The sequence below is a fragment of the Oryx dammah genome, unplaced genomic scaffold (assembly GCF_014754425.2).
Source record: "Oryx dammah isolate SB20612 unplaced genomic scaffold, SCBI_Odam_1.1 HiC_scaffold_13, whole genome shotgun sequence".
NCBI classification, from domain to species: domain Eukaryota; kingdom Metazoa; phylum Chordata; class Mammalia; order Artiodactyla; family Bovidae; genus Oryx; species Oryx dammah.
The window spans coordinates 16,243,218-16,262,252 of NW_024070197.1; the positions used below are offsets into that span (position 1 = coordinate 16,243,218).

A 19,035-nucleotide genomic window follows, 5' to 3' on the forward strand; every position below is an offset into this window, starting at 1 on the left:
GATTTTAGCACAGGGAGATCCATTTTAGATTTCTGATCTCCATATCTGTCAGATAGCAAATCTGTATTTTATTTAACTATTAAATGTACCTCTTGAAATTGGCTTCTTTTTTTTTTAAAGTGTTTATTTATTTACTTTTGGTTGCACCAGGTCTTACACGTGGGATCTTCAGTCTTTCTTGCAGCATGTGAGATCTTTATTTGCTGTGTGTAGGATCTAGTTCCCTGACCAGGAATTGAACCCATGCCCCCTGCATTGGGAGTGCAGAGTTTTAGCCACTAGACCACAAGGAAAGTCCCTGTATTGCTTTAAACCACTAAGTTTGTAATCATTTGTTCTGGCATCAATAGAAAACTAACACATAATTGATCCTGTTTTCTTCTCCTGAATCTTTCTCTGGTTTTAAGGGAGAAAATAATGATAATTATCTCATTAATAATGATAATCAAAACCAGCATCAACATTAATAGTCAACAAACAGAATTTTTGTGTGCCTGATATAATCTTGGCACACAACACATTATCTTATATAAGCTTCACAACAATCTCACAGAGGAAGCAGGAAAGCGTTAAATACAAATGTGGGAAAAGAAAAAAAGGCTGAAAATTAGCAAGCTAAACATCAGTCTCAAACGTTAGGATAAAAACAGCACAATAATTTTTTAAAAAAAGAGTAAAAACCAAACATACAATAGAAATGAATGTTATGTGTTATTATTAATGAAATAAGATCAAATTAAAGAAAAACCCCAAATATACAATAGAGAGGATCTATAAAGCTAAGTGTTGGTTATCACTAGTAATTTGAAAAAAATAATTGCAATTGCAGCTCAAAGCTGGTGAAAAAAATTCAGCCATAAAAAAGGAAGGAAATCTTGCCATTAGAAACAGCATAGATGGCATTATGCTAAGTGAAGTAAGTCAGACAGAGAAAGACAAACACTGTATGATTTCACCTTTTTTTTTTTTTCTGCACTGTGAGGCATGCGGGATCCTAGATCCTGTATTGGGAGCGCAGAGTTTTAACCATTAGACTGCCTGATCTCACTTTTATATGGAATCTAAAAAACAAACAAAAAGCTGAACTCATACAGAAACCAAGAACAGATTGATGGATGGATGAAGGTGGTCACAAGGGACACAGTTCTAGTTATAAAATAGGTAAATCCTGGGGATGTAATGTACAGCATGGTGACTATGGTTAACAATACTGTATCGTATATTTAAGAGTTGCTGGATTTCCTGGTGGCTCAGTGGTAAAGAATCCACCTGCCAGTGCAGAAGGCACAGGTTCAGTCCACCATCCGAGAAGATCCCACATGCCTCAAAACAACTAAACTCGTGGGCCACAACGATTGAGCCTGTGATCGAGAGCCTTCAAATGCAACTACTGATACCAGAATGCCCTAGAAAGAGCCATGTTCCTAAGCGAGAGAAGTAACTAGAGAGTAGCCCCTGCTTGACACAACTAGAGAAGAGCTGGGGCAGGAACAAAGACCCAGCACAGCCAAAATAGATAAACAAATTTAAAAAAAAGGTAAGACAGGAGATCTTAACAGTTCTCACCACAAGGCAAAAAATGTAATTATTTGAGGGTATGGATGTTAACTAAACTTACTGTGGTAATCATTTCACAATATATACATATACCATTAAGTTGTATATCTTAAACACATACTATATGTCAATACTATATTGACTATATACTATAGTCAATACTATATGTCAATTATGGGCTTCCCTGGTGGCTCAGACTGTAAAGAATCTGCCTGCAATGCAGGAGACCTGGGTTCGATCCCTGGGTGGGGAAAATCCCCTGGAGAAGGGAATGGCTACCATTCTAGTATTCCTGCCTGGAGAATCCCATGGACAGAAGAGCCTCATGGATGGGGGCGGGGGAGCGACAGCCCATGGGGTGACAAACGGTTGGACAGGACTGAGAAACTAACACTTCCACTCTCATGTCAATAAAACTAGAAGTTTATATCTCAATAAAACTAGAAATGAGAAGAAAAGAGAGAGAGAATGTACCAATGACCAATATAAGCAACAGAAAAGGAAACCGTCTGAAGTTTTGCCATTTGCAGCAACAAAGGTGGACCCAGAGGGTATTTTAGGCTAAGCAAAATAAGACAAGAGAAAGACAACTACTGTACGGTATTACTTATATGTGGAATCTAAAAAATACAACCAACTAGTGAGGATAACAACAACAAAACAAGAAACATGGAATTCCTTAGGCGTCCAGTAGTCAGGAAGATCTCACAGCTGAGGTGTCAAAAAAAAAAAAAGGGTGGGGGGGAGACACAGAGAGCAAACTAGTGGTTACCAGTGTGGGGAAGGGGGAAGGGCAATATAGGGGTGGGGGAGTGAGAGGCACAAACCGCTGGGTGTAAGATAGGCTCAAGGATGTACAGAACGGGGAATATAGCCAGTATTTTATAATAGCTGTAAATGCAGTGTAACCTTTAACAATTGCACAAAAAATAAAACAAAAGGAAACGCTCCTTACAAGTCTCAGAACTAGAAGAGGGAACTAGCTTTTGTGTGTATTGTCTCGACTTCACACGAGAGGAAATTGAAGCTCACAGATGCTGAGAAGCTTCCCAAGTTCAGGCAGCCCGAAAGTGTCAGAGTCGAGGTTTGAACCCAAGGCTCCAGCTCTCCCCAGCCGGCTCCAGAAATCTCTGCTTCAGCGCCACCTCGCGGGTACGCCCAGCCTCCCCTCGCCCGGCCCGCAGCCCGCGAAACTCCGCCCCCTCCCCGGATTTGGTTTAGGGTTTTCACTGGGTGGGGCGGGGTGGGGCGGGGTGGGGGGCGGTCTCTGGGTCAAAAGTGTTACAGCCCTTGGGAGTTTCACACTCTGCTTCCTGCACGGGTTGCTCTGAAATTTCATTAGATTTTCTCTCTCAGTTTCAACTACTCCCCTATGGTGCTCCCGGGCTCCCTACCGCTCCTCCTCAGCCTTGATCGCCTCTGAATTCCTCCATACCCTCCTGGTGGCAGGTTGCCTGTCTGGAGCCAAATTCTTGGCTCTATCTATCTCAGATGGGAGTGTCAGGCTTGCTTAATGGTCCCCAGCACTGGGAGCTGGTAGAAAACACGGAACCGAAATCCTACCCCAGACCTGCTGAATCGGATCAGTATCTTAACAGGACCATCTCCACCCCACCTCACCCCCAAGTAATTTGGGGTGCAGTGAAGCCTGAGTGCGGCTTCCCAGGTGGCCCTAGTGGTAAAGAACCCATCTGCCAATGCGAGAGACCTAAGAGATGCAGGTTCGATCCCTGGCAGGGGAAGATCCCCCGGATGAGGGCATGGAAACCCACTCCAGTATTCTTGCCTGGAGAATCCCATGGACAGAGGAGCCTGGTAGGCTACAGTCCATAGGCCCACAAAGAGTCGGACACAACTGAAGTGACCGGGGACGCACACATCAGGAAGTTTGAGTAGCCCTGGCCTACAGCACCAGGGGACCATGGGACCCAGGGAGGCTTCCAGATAGGTGCCTCGCCTGAAGCAGATGTAGCTGAGAAAATGGTCTTCAGCTGTGTGTCTTGAAGTTAGATGAGGAGTGACCTTTTGTCTGCACTGGAGAAGGTTCAAGTACATTCCAGAAATTTGGCTTCCAGGTATGGTCTAATGAGACTCCATCATGGAGCCCAAGAGATGTTCCTTTTTCTATTGTTAATGGAATTTGGCTTAATTTGTTTGGAAAAATATATGAAATAAACTTTCTAGGAGTTGAGCAAATTGAGCTATTAATATAGAAAATTCTAGATATAATAAACAGTGACATATGAAGTCTTCAAAGACCAAAGCCCTGACCCAGTGTTCTCAAACTCCAGCATCAAGGCACCAGGAGTGCGTTTAAAACTCAGACTGTTGGAGGGTATCCTTGGTGGTCCATTGGTTGAGAATCCACCTACTAACACATGGGACACAAGTTTGATCCCTGCCCAGGAAGACCCCACATGCTTCAGAGCAACTAAGCCCGTTTGCTACAACCACTGAGCCTGTGCTCTAGAGCCTGGGAGCTGCTACTACTGAAGCCGCTACAACTAGAGAGTAGCCCCACTCACTGCAGCTAGAGAAAAGCTGGAGTGCAGCACTGAAGACCTAGCATAGTCATAAATGAATAAATAAATCTTAAACAAACAAACAATCTCCGAGTGTTGGGAATTCCTGGGGGTCTAGTGGTTAGGACTCTGTGCTTTTATAGTCCAGGGTGTGTGTTAGGAACTAAGATCCCTCAAGCCAGCCTGGACAACACCCCCTCGAAGCAAAGCCACAAACAAGCAAGCTCAGACTGTTGGGCCCCATCCCTAGAGTTTCTGATTCATAGAACTGGGGTGGAGCTGAGAATCTACATTTCTCACTAGTTTCCAGGGAATGCTGATGGATGCTGTTGGTCCAGAGATCACGTTTTGAGAACTGCTGCTTCCAAACCAAACAGTCAGGGTTGGTTTGGAGGGTTATATCAGCCCTTGAGAATTATATAGAAATGACCCCTCTCAGTGATCTGTCATTAAAAAAGTGATTCATTCCAGTGACCCAGTGTAAGTTTAAGTACTGATTTGAATATTTTCCTGTATTCATGCAGCAGATTTAGCATTTTCATAATGTTATTTATGTTTAGATTCTACCCAGATTGAGACAAAACTTTCTTTTTTCTTCTATTAGCACTTTCACATGTATACCCATATATTTTTTATGGTCTGATGAAAAATGTCATATCAAGACATGAGATGTAAAAAGGGAAATTTTTTTTCACATTGTTCAAATAAAAATATATCAGTGGATTAAAAAAAAAAAACCCTGCTGTTCCTCCCACTGTATTCCCGGAGTCCTTTGCAACACCCCTGTAATAGCTCTTTTCATTGTGTTTGAATTATTGATTTACCATCTAACTTTCTCAAGGGCTCATGGGCTCCTCAAGGGCAGGACATTCTTTCGTTTGAAGAAAAAAAAAAAAGTGCAGTAAAGAGATGTTTAGTTTTCTACCGTTTGTCCAGTTTATGTTACTAACAGCAAGGAAATTGTTTCCAGAGGAAGATGCCTAGTGAGTGCTCACGTGGGCATGTTAGATGTTTGCATGGAGTTTTGTGATTTTGAGATTTCATAGAGCATAGGGTGGGAGTGGTTGAGAACTGGGGCTTTGTCAGTGATGGTGGGCGTGTGATTCTGTTGCAAGACATTGTCTGAGGCCGTGTTTCTCTGGCACTGTGTATCAAGCGTATGTCTACACTTAATCCTCTAGGATTCACCAGTGAGTATCAGTGACCATCAGTGATACTGAGGCGTGAAGGGGTGTCCCTACCTTCCCTCAACTTGTGTGTGTGTCCCTGGGTTGGGGATGCTGTGCCCATGCCCTGGGTCTCCGTGGACTCTCTCTGACTCTGTGCCCCAGAGCGCCCTGCATTCCTGTCCCTGTCAGGGTCTCCTCCCCATCCCATGCTGCTCTCTGTGTCTGAAGTTCACGGCCCTCCTGGGTGGCTGGGACTCTGGGTAACTGTGTCTGTCCCCAAGTCCAGCCCTCGAAGAGCTGGGAGGGTGGGGACTCTGTGTCCCTGAAGTTAAGGAGGACCGCTGGGAAGTTAGCAGCTGGAGATTAGATTTCATAGTCACGAGAGGAAAGGAGGGAGAAGGATCCAGGTTTGATTTGGGGCCGGGTCAGGCCAGGGTACAGGGTCTCAGAATCATTGTAAGAATAGTCCTAACAGTTTCTGTTAATTGTGATTTACTGTGTGCCAGGCACTATCCTTTGTACTTATATTTGTACTTGTTTAATACTTATATTTATACTGTCATTTATAAATATATTTATATTTGGGGCTTCCCAGGTGGCTCACTGGTAAAGAATCCACCGGTCAATGCAGGAGATGTGGGTTTGATCCCTGGGTAGGGAAGATCCCTGGAGAAGGAAATAGCAACCCACTCCACTATTCTTGCCTGGGCAATCCCATGGGCAGAGAAGCCTGGTGAGCTACAGTCCATGAGGTCACAAAAGAGTCAGACCCAATTTATCGACTAAACCACAACATATTTATATTTGTACTATTGTAGTTATTCACCATCACAATTAAGTACATATATTATATTTATAAATAATTATGTGAATTGTTCCTAATATTTTAAATAGAATTTTATTGGCTATAAATTACTTTAGATAGTAATTCTATTATCATTTTCTGTTTCTATCATCATTTTGTATTATCCTTTGGAAGACAGGAGGAAACGTTCAGAGAGATGAGTTCACTTGCCCAAGGTCACTCAGTAAGGTGACAGTCAAAATGTGAACCTAGTTCTTAGTGTCTCCAGCCTTTGGCTTTTTAACTCCTACGCCACCCTGGGCAAAGCAGAAGACGGTGTCTAGAACGGGAGGGAGCAGGGTTAGCCGAGTGGCTGTGGATAACAGCAGATTGTTGTCAGCGTGGTGGGGTGCTGGTGTACGTCTGTTGAGTTTTGTTGTGTGCCAGGCACCATGCTAAGGGCTTTCATAATAAGAATATGGCAAGGACCTCCCTGGTGGGCGAGAGGCTAAGGACTCCAAACTTCCAAAGCAGGGGCCCAGGTTCAGTCCCTGGTCAGGGAACTAAATCCCACGAGCCGCAGCTCAAGATTCAGTACGCTGCAACTAAGACAGTGGATCTCATGCGCCGCAACTGGGACCCAGCGCAGCCAAGTAAAGATGGAAAAAAGAAGAAGAAGAGGCAAACACTCATATGGCACATAGCAAGGGCCTTACTTTAAGTGCTGTTATGTGGATTATTGCATTTACTCCTTACACCAGCATCCTGAGGTGGATACCGCCCGTCCTTGTCTCCATGAGACCCTGAGGTAGAGTCGTTTGAGAAAGCTCATGGAGGTGCTGGGATCTGGCTCCAGGCGGCCTGGCTCCATAGGCTGTTCCTCTAGCCCCTGTACTTTTCTACTATCCCTTGTAATCTTCATAGCAATCCTATAGTGTAGGAAGAAATGTCACCCATTTTACAGATGAGGAAACTGAGACCCAGACTTGGACTCACCCACAGAGCCACAGACTTGAACCACTACCTATCTGATCAGCTCATTCACACACCTGACCCTGTTCTCATCTGGCAGGAGGCCAGGGATTCCAGAGAACTTCTGAAGGGCCTTGGCCAGACTCCCAGATGCCAGGGGCCTCCTGTCCCTGAGGTCCTAGCCTTCCTGTACAGCCCCTTAGTTTTGCCTTTGGTTTGTACCATTTTGACTTGCTGATCAGTAAACATTCATGTTACAAAAATTGTCTATTTTTCCCCAGATTATGTTTTTCTCTTTGTTGCTATACAAAATGTTTAAGTTTTATGCAGTTTAACCTATCCTTTGTTTATTTTATTTTTAAAAATATCTATTTATTTGGCTGTGCTGTGTCCTAGTTGTGGCATGTGGGATCTAGTTCCCTGACTGGGGATGGAACCCAGCACCTCTGCATTGGGAGTGTGGAGTCTTAGCCAGTGGACCATCAGGGAAGTCCCCTGTTTATTTTATAGATGCAAGATTTCCAATCTTGGTTAAGAAAACCTAGTTCCTTGGGAGTGAGAATTCTGGGGTGGGGGGACAGTGGCACCTTCTTCCTTCCCTCTCCCCTTCCTTGACTTGTCCTTCTTGGGGTAGGTGGCAGAGGGTGTTGTTTGATATCTTGTCAGTTTGTAAGTCCTCTTTATATATGTTGTCGTTGTTCAGTCGCCCAGTTGTGTCCAACTCTTTGCAACCCCATGGACTGCAGCACGCCAGGCCTCCCTGTCCCTCACTATTGACTGGAGTTTGCCGAAGTTCATGTTCTTTGCATCAGTGATGCCGTCCAACCATCTCATCCTCTGACGCCTCTTCTCCTTCTGCCTTCAGTCTTTCCCAGCATCAGGGAAAGACTGTCTGTTTGCATCAGATGACCAAACTACTGGAGCTTCAGCTTCAGCATCAGTCCTTCCAGTGAATATTCAGGGTTGATCTCCCTTAAGACTGACTGGTTTGATCTCCTTGCTGTCCAAGGAACTTTCAGGAGTCTTCTCCAGAACTACAGTTCAAAGGCATCAGTTCTTTGGTGTTCTGCCTTCTTTATGGTCCAGCTCTCACAACCGAATGTGACCACTGGGAAGACCATAGCCTTGACTATATGGACCTTTGTCCGCAGAGCAATGTCTCTGCTTTTCAACACACTGTCTAGGTTTGTCATTGTTTTCCTGCCAAGAAGCAATGGTCTTCTGATTTCATGTCTGCAGTCACTGTCCACAGTGATTTTTGGAGCCCAAGAAATGGAAATCTGTCACTACTTTCACCTTTCCCCCTTCTATTTGCCATGCAGTAATGGGGCCAGATGCCAGGATCTTAGTATTTTTAATATATGTAGTCTTAAGCTGGCTCCTTCACCCTCAACAAGAAGCTCTTTAATTCCTTTTCACTTTCTGCCATTAGAGTGGTATCATCTGCATATCTGAGGTTGGTGGTGCTTCTCCCACCTATCTTGATTCCAGCTTGTAACTCATCCAGCCCAGCATTTCTCATAATGTGCTCAGCATATAGGGTAAACAAACTGGGTGACAGCAGACAGCCCTGTCATACTCCTTTCTCCATCTTGAACCAATCAGGTGTTCCATACAGGGTTCCAACTGTTGCTTCTTGACCCGAATACAGGTTTCTTAGGAGACAGGTAAGATGGTCTGGTATTCCCATCTTTCTAAGAGCTTTCCACAGTTTGTCATGATCCACACAAAGGTTTTAGCGTAGTCGATGAAACAGAGATAGATGTTTCTCTGAAATTCCCTTGCTTTCTCTATAATCCAGCGAATGTTGGCAATTTGATCTCTGGTTCCTCTTCCTTTTCTAAACCCAGCTTGGACATCTGGAGCTTCTTGGTTCGAATAATGCTGAGGCCTAGCATGCACGATTTTAAGCATGACCTTACTAGCAGGGGAAGTGAGTGCAATTGTCCGATGGTTAGCACATTCTTTGGTACTGCCCTTCTTGGGAATTGGAATGAGGATCGACCTTTTCCAGTCCTGTGGCCACTTCTGGGTCTTCCAGATTTGCTGGGATAATGAATGCAAAACCATCATCTTTTAGGGATTTGAATAGTTCTGCTGGAATTTCATCACATCCATTAGCTTTATTAACAGCAATGCTTCTTAAGTCCCACTTGACTTTGCACTCCAGAATGTCTGGCTCTGGGTGACTAACCACACCATTGTAGTAATCTGGTTCATTAAGATCTTTTTTTAAAATACAATTCGTCCCTGTATTCTTTTTTTTTTTTTTCGTCCCTGTATTCTTTCCATCTTTATATATGTAGTGAAGTGAAGTCAAGTCGCTCAGTTGTGTCTGACTCTTTGTGACCCCGTGGACTGTAGCCCACCAGGCTCCTCCGTCCATGGGATTCTCTAGGCAAGAATACTGGAGTGGGTTGCCATTTCCTTCTACAGGGGATCTTCCCAACCCAGGGATCGAACCCGGGTCTCCCACATTGCGGGCAGACGCTTTAACCTCTGAACTACCAGGGAAGCCCTGGTAGTTATATATCTTTATATATAATAACTACTAATTCTGTGCTGTTCCAAGTGTTGCAAACCCCCCCCCCCCCAAGCCTTTTGTATATTACCTTGCAATGATTTTCATCCTGCAAATATGTCTAGCTAACTTCTCAACCTTGCTCTGGAAGATCTGCTCCTGGGGAGGTGGGGGGGGGACTCCCTTCTCATCCCCTCCCTCCCATCTCTCCCTTCCCTTTCAAGGTCTGTCTCTCCTTATCTCCAGCTTGTCCTTTCCCAAGGGCCTGCCTGGGGGGGAAGGGTACATGGCTGGCACGGAGGCCCAGCTCCCCTCCCCTTCTTTGGGCCTCTCCCTATTTGGAAGTAGGAGGGGGTTGTTCACTCGCTGTCATTTTTTAAGAGCTCCCCCCCAATAAGTATTAACCCTATGCTACCCTCTGTATTCCAAGCCACAGGTCCTGTCATTTGCTACATTCCGTCTTAAGCAGCTGAGTTTTATGCAAATAAAGTCCGTCCTGTTCGCGCGGTTGTGGGTTCTGATGTAGGTTGGGAAGTCTCCCTGCTCCCGGGCGTCCTCGCTTTCCCTCCCCAAGTCCTTATCTCGCAGCTTTTCGCTTCCCACGGGTCGGGCGCATAAAAGGGAGCGGGGACTCGGCCTCGCAGCGTCACCATGTCCCCGCTGTGCCCACTGCTGCTGACCCTGGCCCTGTTGGCCGTCCCCGGCGTCCGAGGCGCCTGCCCGGCGTCCGCCGACCTGAAGAACGCCGACGGGACACGCACGTGCGCCAAGCTCTACGACAAGAGCGACCCCTACTACGAGAACTGCTGCGCCGGCGCCGTGCTCTCCTTGGAGTCGGGCGCCGATCTGCCCTACCTGCCCTCGGACTGGACGAAAGTCATCTCCTCGATCGTGGTGGGCCAGCGCTGCGAGCTCACCGTGTGGTCCGGTCGCGGCAAGGAGGGCAAGTCGCGCAAGTTCTCGGCCGGTAGCTACCCGCGCCTGGAGGAGTACCGCCGCGGCCTCTTCGGGGACTGGTCCAACGCCATCTCCTCCGTCTACTGCAGGTGCCCGCCCGCCGGCCCCACCACCCAGACCCCTGAGCCTCTGACCCAAACTGAGCGTCCTTAGAACCAGTTCCCGAGGTCCCTCTTCTCCTCCCCCACGCCCCTTCCCCCAAGCCCATGCCCCTTAGATCTCCCAGACCCAACTCTGAGATTCCCAGACTCAATCCAGTCTTCACTCTGGGGGCTCCCCCTCCCACCTCCCTGAATTGCCCACTTGCCTACCCACCAGATAGCTGCACTCTCAGGAGAGGGCAGGTGATCTCTGGTGACCTACAGCCTAGTCTGGTGATGGGAAGCCATCAACCCCCTCACTTTGAAGCCCCCAGAACCAAAGCTAGTCCTTCCTCATCCTCCTAGATCATCAGATCCCAGGGCTCTCAGACCCAACTCTGGGGCTTGCAGATTCTAAACCTGACTGACCTAGACCTCAAGACCCCAGACCTAATTCCAGGAATACCCTCTCTAGCCCTCATGCTCCACTCTTCTCATCAGCATCAGCCTTGGCCCCAGAAACTGGTTCCAGTGCCCCCATTAAGGTTCTGAAGCCTCCAGGCCCAACTTTGGAGGTCCCTGAGCCCACCCTGGACACATACCCAAACTCACAGACCCCGCGGCCCTAGATCCACCCAGGGCACCCTCTAAAACCACCCACCTGCCCCTCTACCCCCAAGAACCCCCAGCCCCAAACTCCCAGGCCAGGATGCCCAGCCCCTGAATTTGGAGCCCAGCCCCAGCCCCACCCCCATCTCAGGCTTCTAGAATCCCTCCTACCATAAACCTCTGAGGCCTGGCACCCCCTGGCAATAATTTTCGATTCTGTTGCAGTTGCAAATGATACCTTACGAGATCGCTCATCTCCAGCCCTCACAAAGTGCTGAGCCCCTCACCTGGCCTTGTCCATGGGGTCTGCTGAAGTCTGTAAGACCCAGGAGAACAGAGCTTTCTGCCTGCCCTCATATTGCCTTCCCTGTAATACAGACTTTATGAAGCCATCTCTGTCTGCTATCTGCTTGTGTCTGGGCCCCAAGTCCACGCAGATGTGGGGTCGGGAATGGAGGAGGGAGCAGGGTGGTCAGGGCTGGGTCAGCCCATAGTACCTGCTGTGGATGGGGACACATGCATAGATCCTGTGGGGGCACGTGCATGGATTTAGGTGTGCACACATGTGCACATACCCATAGGGCATCTGTGTGACAAGTAATGGTACTGCTGGCTCATTTTTAAAAATATGACTTGTATCAGGTCATGGGATTTCCAGGTGGTGCAGTAGTAAAGAATCTGCCTGCCAGTGCAAGAGATGCAAGAGATGCAAGGACTGGTTCAGTCCCTGGGTCAGGAAGAGCCCCTGGAGTAGGAAATGGCAACTCACCCCAGTATTCTTGCCTGGAAAATTCCACGGACAGAGGAACCTGGAGGGCTATAGTTCACAGGGTTGCAAAGAGTCAGACATGACTGAGCATGCACGCTGGGTCTTAGCTGTGGCATGTGGGATCTAGTTCCCTGAACAAGGATGGAACCTGGGCCCCCTACATTGGGAGCCCAGAGTCTTAGCCACAGGACTACCAGAGAAGTCACACGGCTGGCTGATTGTTAAACACTGAAATGCTTTCCACACTTTTTGGTGGATAGCCATTTTCTGAATCCCCCTCTCCCCACACCAGATGTTCAGGCCTGCCAGGGACCTCAAGACTCTCTCAGGATTCATACGTACCATGGTAAGAGGCCTTCAAGGACTCTGCCCCATGTAGGTCCAGGGTCTGTTTTGTGATCTGCCCACAGCCCAGGACTCATGGGTTGTGAAATTCTTTTAATGCTCCAGGCTCCAACACATGGAGAATACTTTCATTCTAATTTGCATATTTCTGAAAATTCAAATTTGCAATTTACTACTCCTAAGGATAAGGACCCTTGATGAGTACCTGGGTTTGGGGGCTCTGGAGGAGTAAAAGAGGGGCAATGAGGGGTCTTGGGAGGAGGAGAAGTAGAGGGAAGCTCTGGGGGATGATAAGATGGGATTGGAGGGAGGAAGGAAATCTGGGGACATTCTGAGAGTTAAGAGACATGGGAGAAGAGGGAGGTAAGTAGAGATGCCAAGAGGCCATAAATTTGGAACATAAGAGATCAGAGGTCAAGGGAGGCGCTGGAGATCAAGGATTAGAGGACGTGCAAGTGGGAAATGAACGTGAAGTTCTAAGGAGCAAACACCATGGAAACAGCATTCCTTGGGCACATGTATTTATTCATTCAGTCAACAAACATTTATTGAGCCCTATTATCTTGTTAAGCACTGACTCAGGAAGAAGTGGCCACTGCCCTCATGCAGAGAGTGCAGTGAAAATGCCAGCGAGACAGACAGTCAAAGATGTGTGAAGATGTCAAATGAGAAGCCAAGGCCCAGGCAGGATTACAGGGCATAGGAGGTAATATGTGATCCAGGAGCAGCCAAGGGGACAGGAGGGTATAAAGGGAGAAGCGGGGTGCTCAGGGAACATGGTGGAGCTTAAGGGTCAGGAGGTACTAACCATTAGGGACTTCTAAGGCTTAAGGAGCTGCTAGGGGTTCAGAGAGATGCTAAGATATCAGAAGTGGTAAGGGAATAAGGAGTCGCTGAGGGGTTGGTATCTTGTATCATAAGAGGTCAGGAGGGGCCCAGGGTCAGCCAGTCACTCCCTGAATTGCACAGACACAGAAGAGTCGGTCACCCTTGTCCGCCGCAGCCCACCATGCTCCATCCGGTTCTTGGTCTTGTGCAGGAAGTGGACAAAGCGGACGCCAGGGCCGTACTGGCGGAATACGTGGGACACCTGGGGCAGCACCGGGGTCAGGAAGAAGTTCTCATTAGGGACCCATAAGCCCTGCGCTCTCTCCTCCCTCTGTGAGGTCTTGGGACATGAAAGCACGTTTGGGGGTGGTGGCCGGGGTAGGGCGTCTCACCTGGATCCAGCGGCCGGGAGGGCCTCTCCCGGAGGTGCGGGGGGCCACATGGTGCTGGGCGATGACTGTGCTGCGGTCAGCCGCCAGCAGCCAGACGTGCAGCTCATACACACACGCGTCCAGCCGGCTGTCCTCGAACCTGGGGTGGGGGGCGGGCCTTCAGCTGCCACCACAGCCCCTACTCCTGGTACGGTTGCCATTCCACACACACACCCACTGGCACCCACTATGTGCACCGGGGCTGGGTGCTGCTTGTGACGCGGCAGTGACCAAGACAACCCTACGCCCTGCTCTCATGGGATTAATAATGGTCCAGTGGGGGAGGTGGACATGTCATTAGGAAGCGACAATTAGGCATGGTCAGGGATGCAATAGGGGACATTCGGGGTACGGGAGCATAATGCATCTGACCCAGCCTGGGAGTGGTCAGGGAAGGCTCCCCGTGGCCTGAGTTCAATTCCTGGTTGAGGAACTGAGATCCTTCAAGCTGTGAGATGCAGCCAAATAGAGGGGGGAGTCCCTCTCAAGAAAAGAGGGTGACCAACATCCAAGGAAGAAAGAAGAGGCTCTGGGCTGGAATATTTCAAGAACAGAAAGATTCAGGCCAAAAAGGGCCAGAGAGATGGAAAGGGCTGGGTCCCCCAGTGGCAGGAGGGTCTCAGGGAGCATGCGCTTTGGGGAGCCCACGTGGGCCACCTGGCTGGGCAGGTGGGTGGGGCGGAGGCACGTACCAGTCCATGACCGTGATACGCGGCTGCTCGTCGTCCAGTAGCTCCTCCCACAAGCCTTCGGCCAGAAGGTCCACGCACTGCTGCTTCACCGTCCAGCTGTGAGAGAGGGCACGGGGGAGGGCTGCCATCTGCCGGCATTCTCTCAGGTCAACCGGGCCCCCAGAAGTGGGACACTCTGATCGTCTCACCCTCCTAAAGACGTCAAGGGCACTGGCCTATGGGGGCTGATCAGCCACTCAGCCCCTCACAGTCTCGGCTCCTGTGAGCTTCTCTGAGGGTGATGCATCCTGAATCCTGTGTTGCAGATGGGGAAACCGCGGTGCACACGGGGAAGTGACTTAGCAAGATCGAGCAGCAAAGAAGTGGCGGAGCTGGACCCAAGTGCCTGTGACTCGGAGCCCCTGAGTTGCGGCATCCTACCCACAACGCAGAAAGGGGGCCCGGTTTAAAGGCAGACAGCTGGTGGCCTAGGTGACTCTCCCATTCCCACAGAAAGAGGCTGGGAATAGGAACAGTATTAACTGCTAGGCTTCCCTGGTGGTTCAAGCGGTAAAGAATCCGCCGGCAGTGCCGGAGACCCGGGCTGGATCCCTGAGTCGGGAAGATCCCCTGGAGAAGGGAATGGCAACCCACTCCAGTATTCCCGCTTGGAGCATTCCATGAACAGAGGAGCCTGGTGGGCTACCGTCCATGGGGTTGCAAAGAGTTGGACGCGAACTGAGTGACTAAGCACGTCATGGAACACCTACTATGTGCAAACTGGCAAGACCCTAATGCCATGTGTTTTATGGGCATGCTCTTAGGACTCATCCTGTTTACAGAGCCGGAGACAAGGGCCCAGAGAGGTAAATAGAGCTTTTCCAGGTCCCACAGCGAGGGAGGCCAGAAGAGGGAATCAAATGCAGGCCACGGGTGTCCCGGCCACTCACCTGAGGTTCTGCTGGAGTTTCTCAGTCCTGATGTGCCAGCCGCGGAAATTGCCTGGCGGGTGGAGGAGCAACAGATTAGAACTTGCCCCTTCTCCAGGGCCACCCCTTCCACAGCATGGGGCTAGCCTTCGGGCGCTTACCCAGAGCCTCCAGGGGTTGCTGGGTGGGACCGGTAGGGGGCGCTGGCTCATAAATGTTGATGCCTGAAACGCGCAGGGAAGCGGAGCCTCAGGCGTGCTGAAGCTGCCCTCCTTCCTGCAGGCTCCCCACTCCGTGCCAGCTGGACTCGGCTGGAAGGACGGGAATCAATGCCCCGCCTGCCAGACCAGACCAGCCAGGCAGCGGGGAGTGAGTCAGGGCCCAGGGAGAGCCCTGAGAATGTCCTGGGGTCAGAGGGCCAGTGCTCGGAGTGGGAGGGCGTTGTGGCGAGAGGGGGAGGAACAGAAGGAGAAAGAGAGAGAGGAACCAAGAAAAAGAGAGAGAATATGGGAGGAGGCAGATAGCTCCAAGAGAGAGTGAAGGACAGGGAAGCCTGGCGTGCTGCAGTCCATGGGGTCGCAAAGAGTCGGAATGACTGAGCGACGGAACGGTAGCATGGGAGGAGGGTCGAAGAGATACAGGGTGAGACAGACCCTGTGAGAGATAGAGACACAAGATGTAGAAAGAGACAGAGATGCAAGTGAGGCAAAGAGACACGCTGAGAGAAAAAGGGACAGAGAAGGAAGTGCTAGAATGCACGGCTGCTCGGTCGCTCAGGCATGTCAGATTCTTTGCGACCCCATGGATTGGAGCCCACTAGGCTCCTCTGTCCATGGGATTCTTCAGGCAAGAATACTGGAGTGGGTTGCCATGCCCTCCTCCAGGGGATCTTCCCGACCCAGGGATCGAACCTGCGTCTTCTGCATCTCCTACAGTGCAGGTGGATTCTTTACCGCTGTGCCATCCATCGGGGAAGCCCCAGAGAAGGATGCAGAGGAATAAAAACACAGAGGGAGACATCAAGAGACAGAGACCGAAAGCAGAGTAAGAGAGACAAGGAAGCAAAGAGAAGAGGAGACCGACGGCCTAGGTGAGCGAGCCAGGGGGAAGGAGACGGAGGCGTGGCGGCCTCCCGGCTGCTCCAGCCTGGCGCGGACCACGGCCCCGCACCTTCGGGGTTGGGCGAGCGCAGTAGGTTGCGGTAGAGCGGCCGCCGCAGGAAGAGCAGCTTCCAGGTGAGGCGCGGGGGCAGCTCCAGGCTCCCTCTCGGCGGCGCCCACTCTTGCAGCAGCAGCTGCCGCGCGTGGGCCTCGGTTGGAGACTCGGGCGCAGGGAGCCCGGGGGTCTCAGGGGCCGCGGGCGAAGGCGGCAATGGAGGCGGGGGCGGCGACTCTGGCTCCTGGGGGCTCGCGGGTTCCTCCATCCCGCTGCCGAGCTCCAGTCTTTCCCGCACCTTCTCCATCGCTTAGGTCTGGGTGACTGTCCCGGCTCTTCCGCAGGGTTCGGGGTGAACCCGGGGCGGGAGAGGGCGGAGCGCCTCGACTGGCTTTTAAGTAGAGGGGTGTGTTGGGGGAAGGATCCGGGCTCCCAGACCCTCCTCCCTAGGGCTCGGGAGCCCAGGTCCCAGCCCCTCCTTCTCCCAGCCTGCAGAAGTCCGGGTCCCAGCCCAGCTGGGTTTCTCAAGCCTCCTGCTCCAGTTTCCCCAGACATCAGCCCTGGAGAGGGGTGTGACCCATGCGCTAATGCCAGGGCTCGGCTCTCTAATGAGGCCCATCCACCTCGTTAACATCCCGCGTGGCTGGAGGAAAGCTTAATTAATGAAGCCCCCCTCTCCCCCCTCCCGCAATCTCCCCGTCAGCTGAGCATGCTGTAAGGGGTGGGGGTGGGAGGGGAGTCCCGCCTCTGCTTGTTCCTTCTCTGCCCTCACTTGGGACACAAACTTGGGACCTGCTATTTCTTGTCCCGGAAGCATAGTGGGGTGGGGTGGGGTGGGGGGGGAGAGAGAGACCCAGAGAGACTCTGAGCTAGAGATGGGGAGTCACAGAGATGGGGGACCGGAGGGAGACACTGAGATAGTGTCAGAAAGGGAGGTAGTAACCCCTCCTGGATATTGGGGTGCCTTGCATCTCTTCCTGGGGTTGGGCAGGCGGTGCAGGCTGGCCAAACCTCCTCCCTGGGAGGTCATAGGGGGTTTGGAGTCAGGGCTGGAGCGATGGCGGGGGCAGGAGGTCGGGGGTGCGGAGGCAGTGGGGTGGCAGATGAACCTGAAGGGCCAGATGGCCACGCCCACATCCTGCCCTTGCCGCATCGCACAGCCTGTCCAGGTAAGCACAGGCTCAGCCCCACATAAGTTACCAGTAACAAGCGGTACAGTGAGCGCTTTCTGCTTGCTAGATGTTGTCCTAAGCTTTTACAAGTTCATTTCATCCCCTAACAACATAGGTGCTACTATTACGGGCATTTTATATGTAAAGAAAAGATAATAGTGAATGAATATGGTGGATCATAGGTGAATGAATATGGTGGATCCACGCACCCCAGCATCCAGCTTGCACACCACCCCTGAGTAGGGAGCTGTTGTTATCTCCATTTCACAGATGAAAAACCAGAGGGCTCCCTCACAGGCCTGGTTCCATACCACCCCAGATAACCCCACATGCTTCCCGCCCCAGATTCCCGCAAGATGCTGACAGACACATTCTGCAGACATATGGACTGGAGCTCACACCCAAATGATGATGCTCGTGTAATTAACGCCTGTGTGCCAGGCATTGTTCTAAATTCTTTAGGTGGAGTAATTAATTTAATCTCCATATCTTCCATAGGAAATAGGTACTATTGTTATATCCGTTTTGTAGACTTCTACTTTTGTAGAAGTCTCCATAACTGAAAGTAGAAGTCTCAGTTACTGAGACTCAGAGAGGTCTAGTAACTCACCCAAGGTTGCACAGCTGGTATGTGGCCAATTGGACATGGAGTTTCATGTGATACACAGGGATACAGATTCAAATTACCCCCAGAAACAGTGGCTCACACAGTAACAGATGGGAGAACATAGTTACATTTATTGAGTGTCTGCCTTTAACTCATTAAGTCTTACAACAACCCTGGGAGGTGGGGACGGGTAATAGTTCCTCCATTGACCGATTGGGGAACTGAGAGGCAAAAGAGGTGAAGTGACCTATCTTAGGAAAGCTGGGAATTAGCCAGGGACCTGGGGGGAGGAAGGACTCACAGAAGGGGACAAACTAACATGTGCAGTATCCCTGCTCACCCAGAAGTCTTCAAGAGGTGTCCAAATACTTGCAGAACCTATGATCCACGCATAACTGGAGACACTCCCACCACCACTGCAAGTGCACAGACCCACACCCATGCCTGGCTGCCTGCCTGTCTTCATCGGAGGAGGAGGAAAGGACAGAGTCAGGAGGAGGAGTGTCTGTCTAGTGGAGTCAGAGCTGTCCCCAGGTCAGAATCCAGGGCAGGGAGTGGCTCAGAGCCAGAGACCAAAAAAAAAAAAAAAAGGGCAGGAAATCTGTAGAATGAGGATCAACACCCCTCCTCTGTTTGCCTCTCTCCTGCCATGGTGTCCACATTATCTCACTCCTGGGGTCCTCAGCCCCTTCTCTTACACACACACAAACCAGCCACAGTCAAAGGGGTCTTATGAAAGGTTAAACACAGGTAGTCACTCCCCCGCTTAAACCTGCCATGGCTCCCCAGTGTGCCCTCAGGGGAAAAATCCCACCTCTCTGCCAGCACTCGAGGCCCTGGATTTCTGGTCCCTGTTCTCGCCCATCTCAGGGATTTTGCTCAGAAAGTTCTTTCTACCCAGAATGCCCTTCTGTCTCACCCATATCTTCATATCACGTGATCCCCAAACTTTAGGGC

The 19,035-nt window shown here is 50.3% G+C and overlaps 2 protein-coding genes across 2 annotated transcripts; one reads left to right on the top strand and one right to left on the bottom strand.

Moving 5' to 3' along the window:
• The first annotated feature begins 10,176 nt into the window (after window positions 1–10,176).
• On the top strand, window positions 10,177–10,635 carry SYCN (syncollin). The gene has a single exon (XM_040254096.1). The coding sequence runs from the start codon at window positions 10,177–10,179 to the stop codon at window positions 10,633–10,635; it is 459 nt and encodes a 152-aa protein (XP_040110030.1).
• A 1,723-nt stretch (window positions 10,636–12,358) lies between these two features.
• Window positions 12,359–16,654, bottom strand: NCCRP1 (NCCRP1, F-box associated domain containing). Its single transcript, XM_040252805.1, has 6 exons — window positions 16,315–16,654; window positions 15,306–15,368; window positions 15,166–15,217; window positions 14,237–14,332; window positions 13,506–13,644; window positions 12,359–13,375 (listed from the first exon to the last, which is right to left on the bottom strand). The coding sequence occupies exons 1-6, from the start codon at window positions 16,604–16,606 to the stop codon at window positions 13,235–13,237; spliced, it is 783 nt and encodes a 260-aa protein (XP_040108739.1). The 5' UTR covers window positions 16,607–16,654; the 3' UTR covers window positions 12,359–13,234.
• Window positions 16,655–19,035: the final 2,381 nt, after the last annotated feature.

Excerpts from the sequence above, each read along its gene's own strand:
- SYCN (XM_040254096.1), top strand. The coding sequence starts at position 10,177 with ATGTCCCCGCTGTGCCCACTGCTGCTGACCCTGGCCCTGTTGGCCGTC.
- NCCRP1 (XM_040252805.1), bottom strand. The coding sequence starts at position 16,606 with ATGGAGAAGGTGCGGGAAAGACTGGAGCTCGGCAGCGGGATGGAGGAA. Across the intron at positions 15,218-15,305 it reads GCAACCCCTGGAGGCTCTGG|GCAATTTCCGCGGCTGGCAC; the intron begins GTAAGCGCCCGA and ends TCCACCCGCCAG. Across the intron at positions 13,645-14,236 it reads CGTATCACGGTCATGGACTG|GTTCGAGGACAGCCGGCTGG; the intron begins GTACGTGCCTCC and ends CCCCCACCCCAG.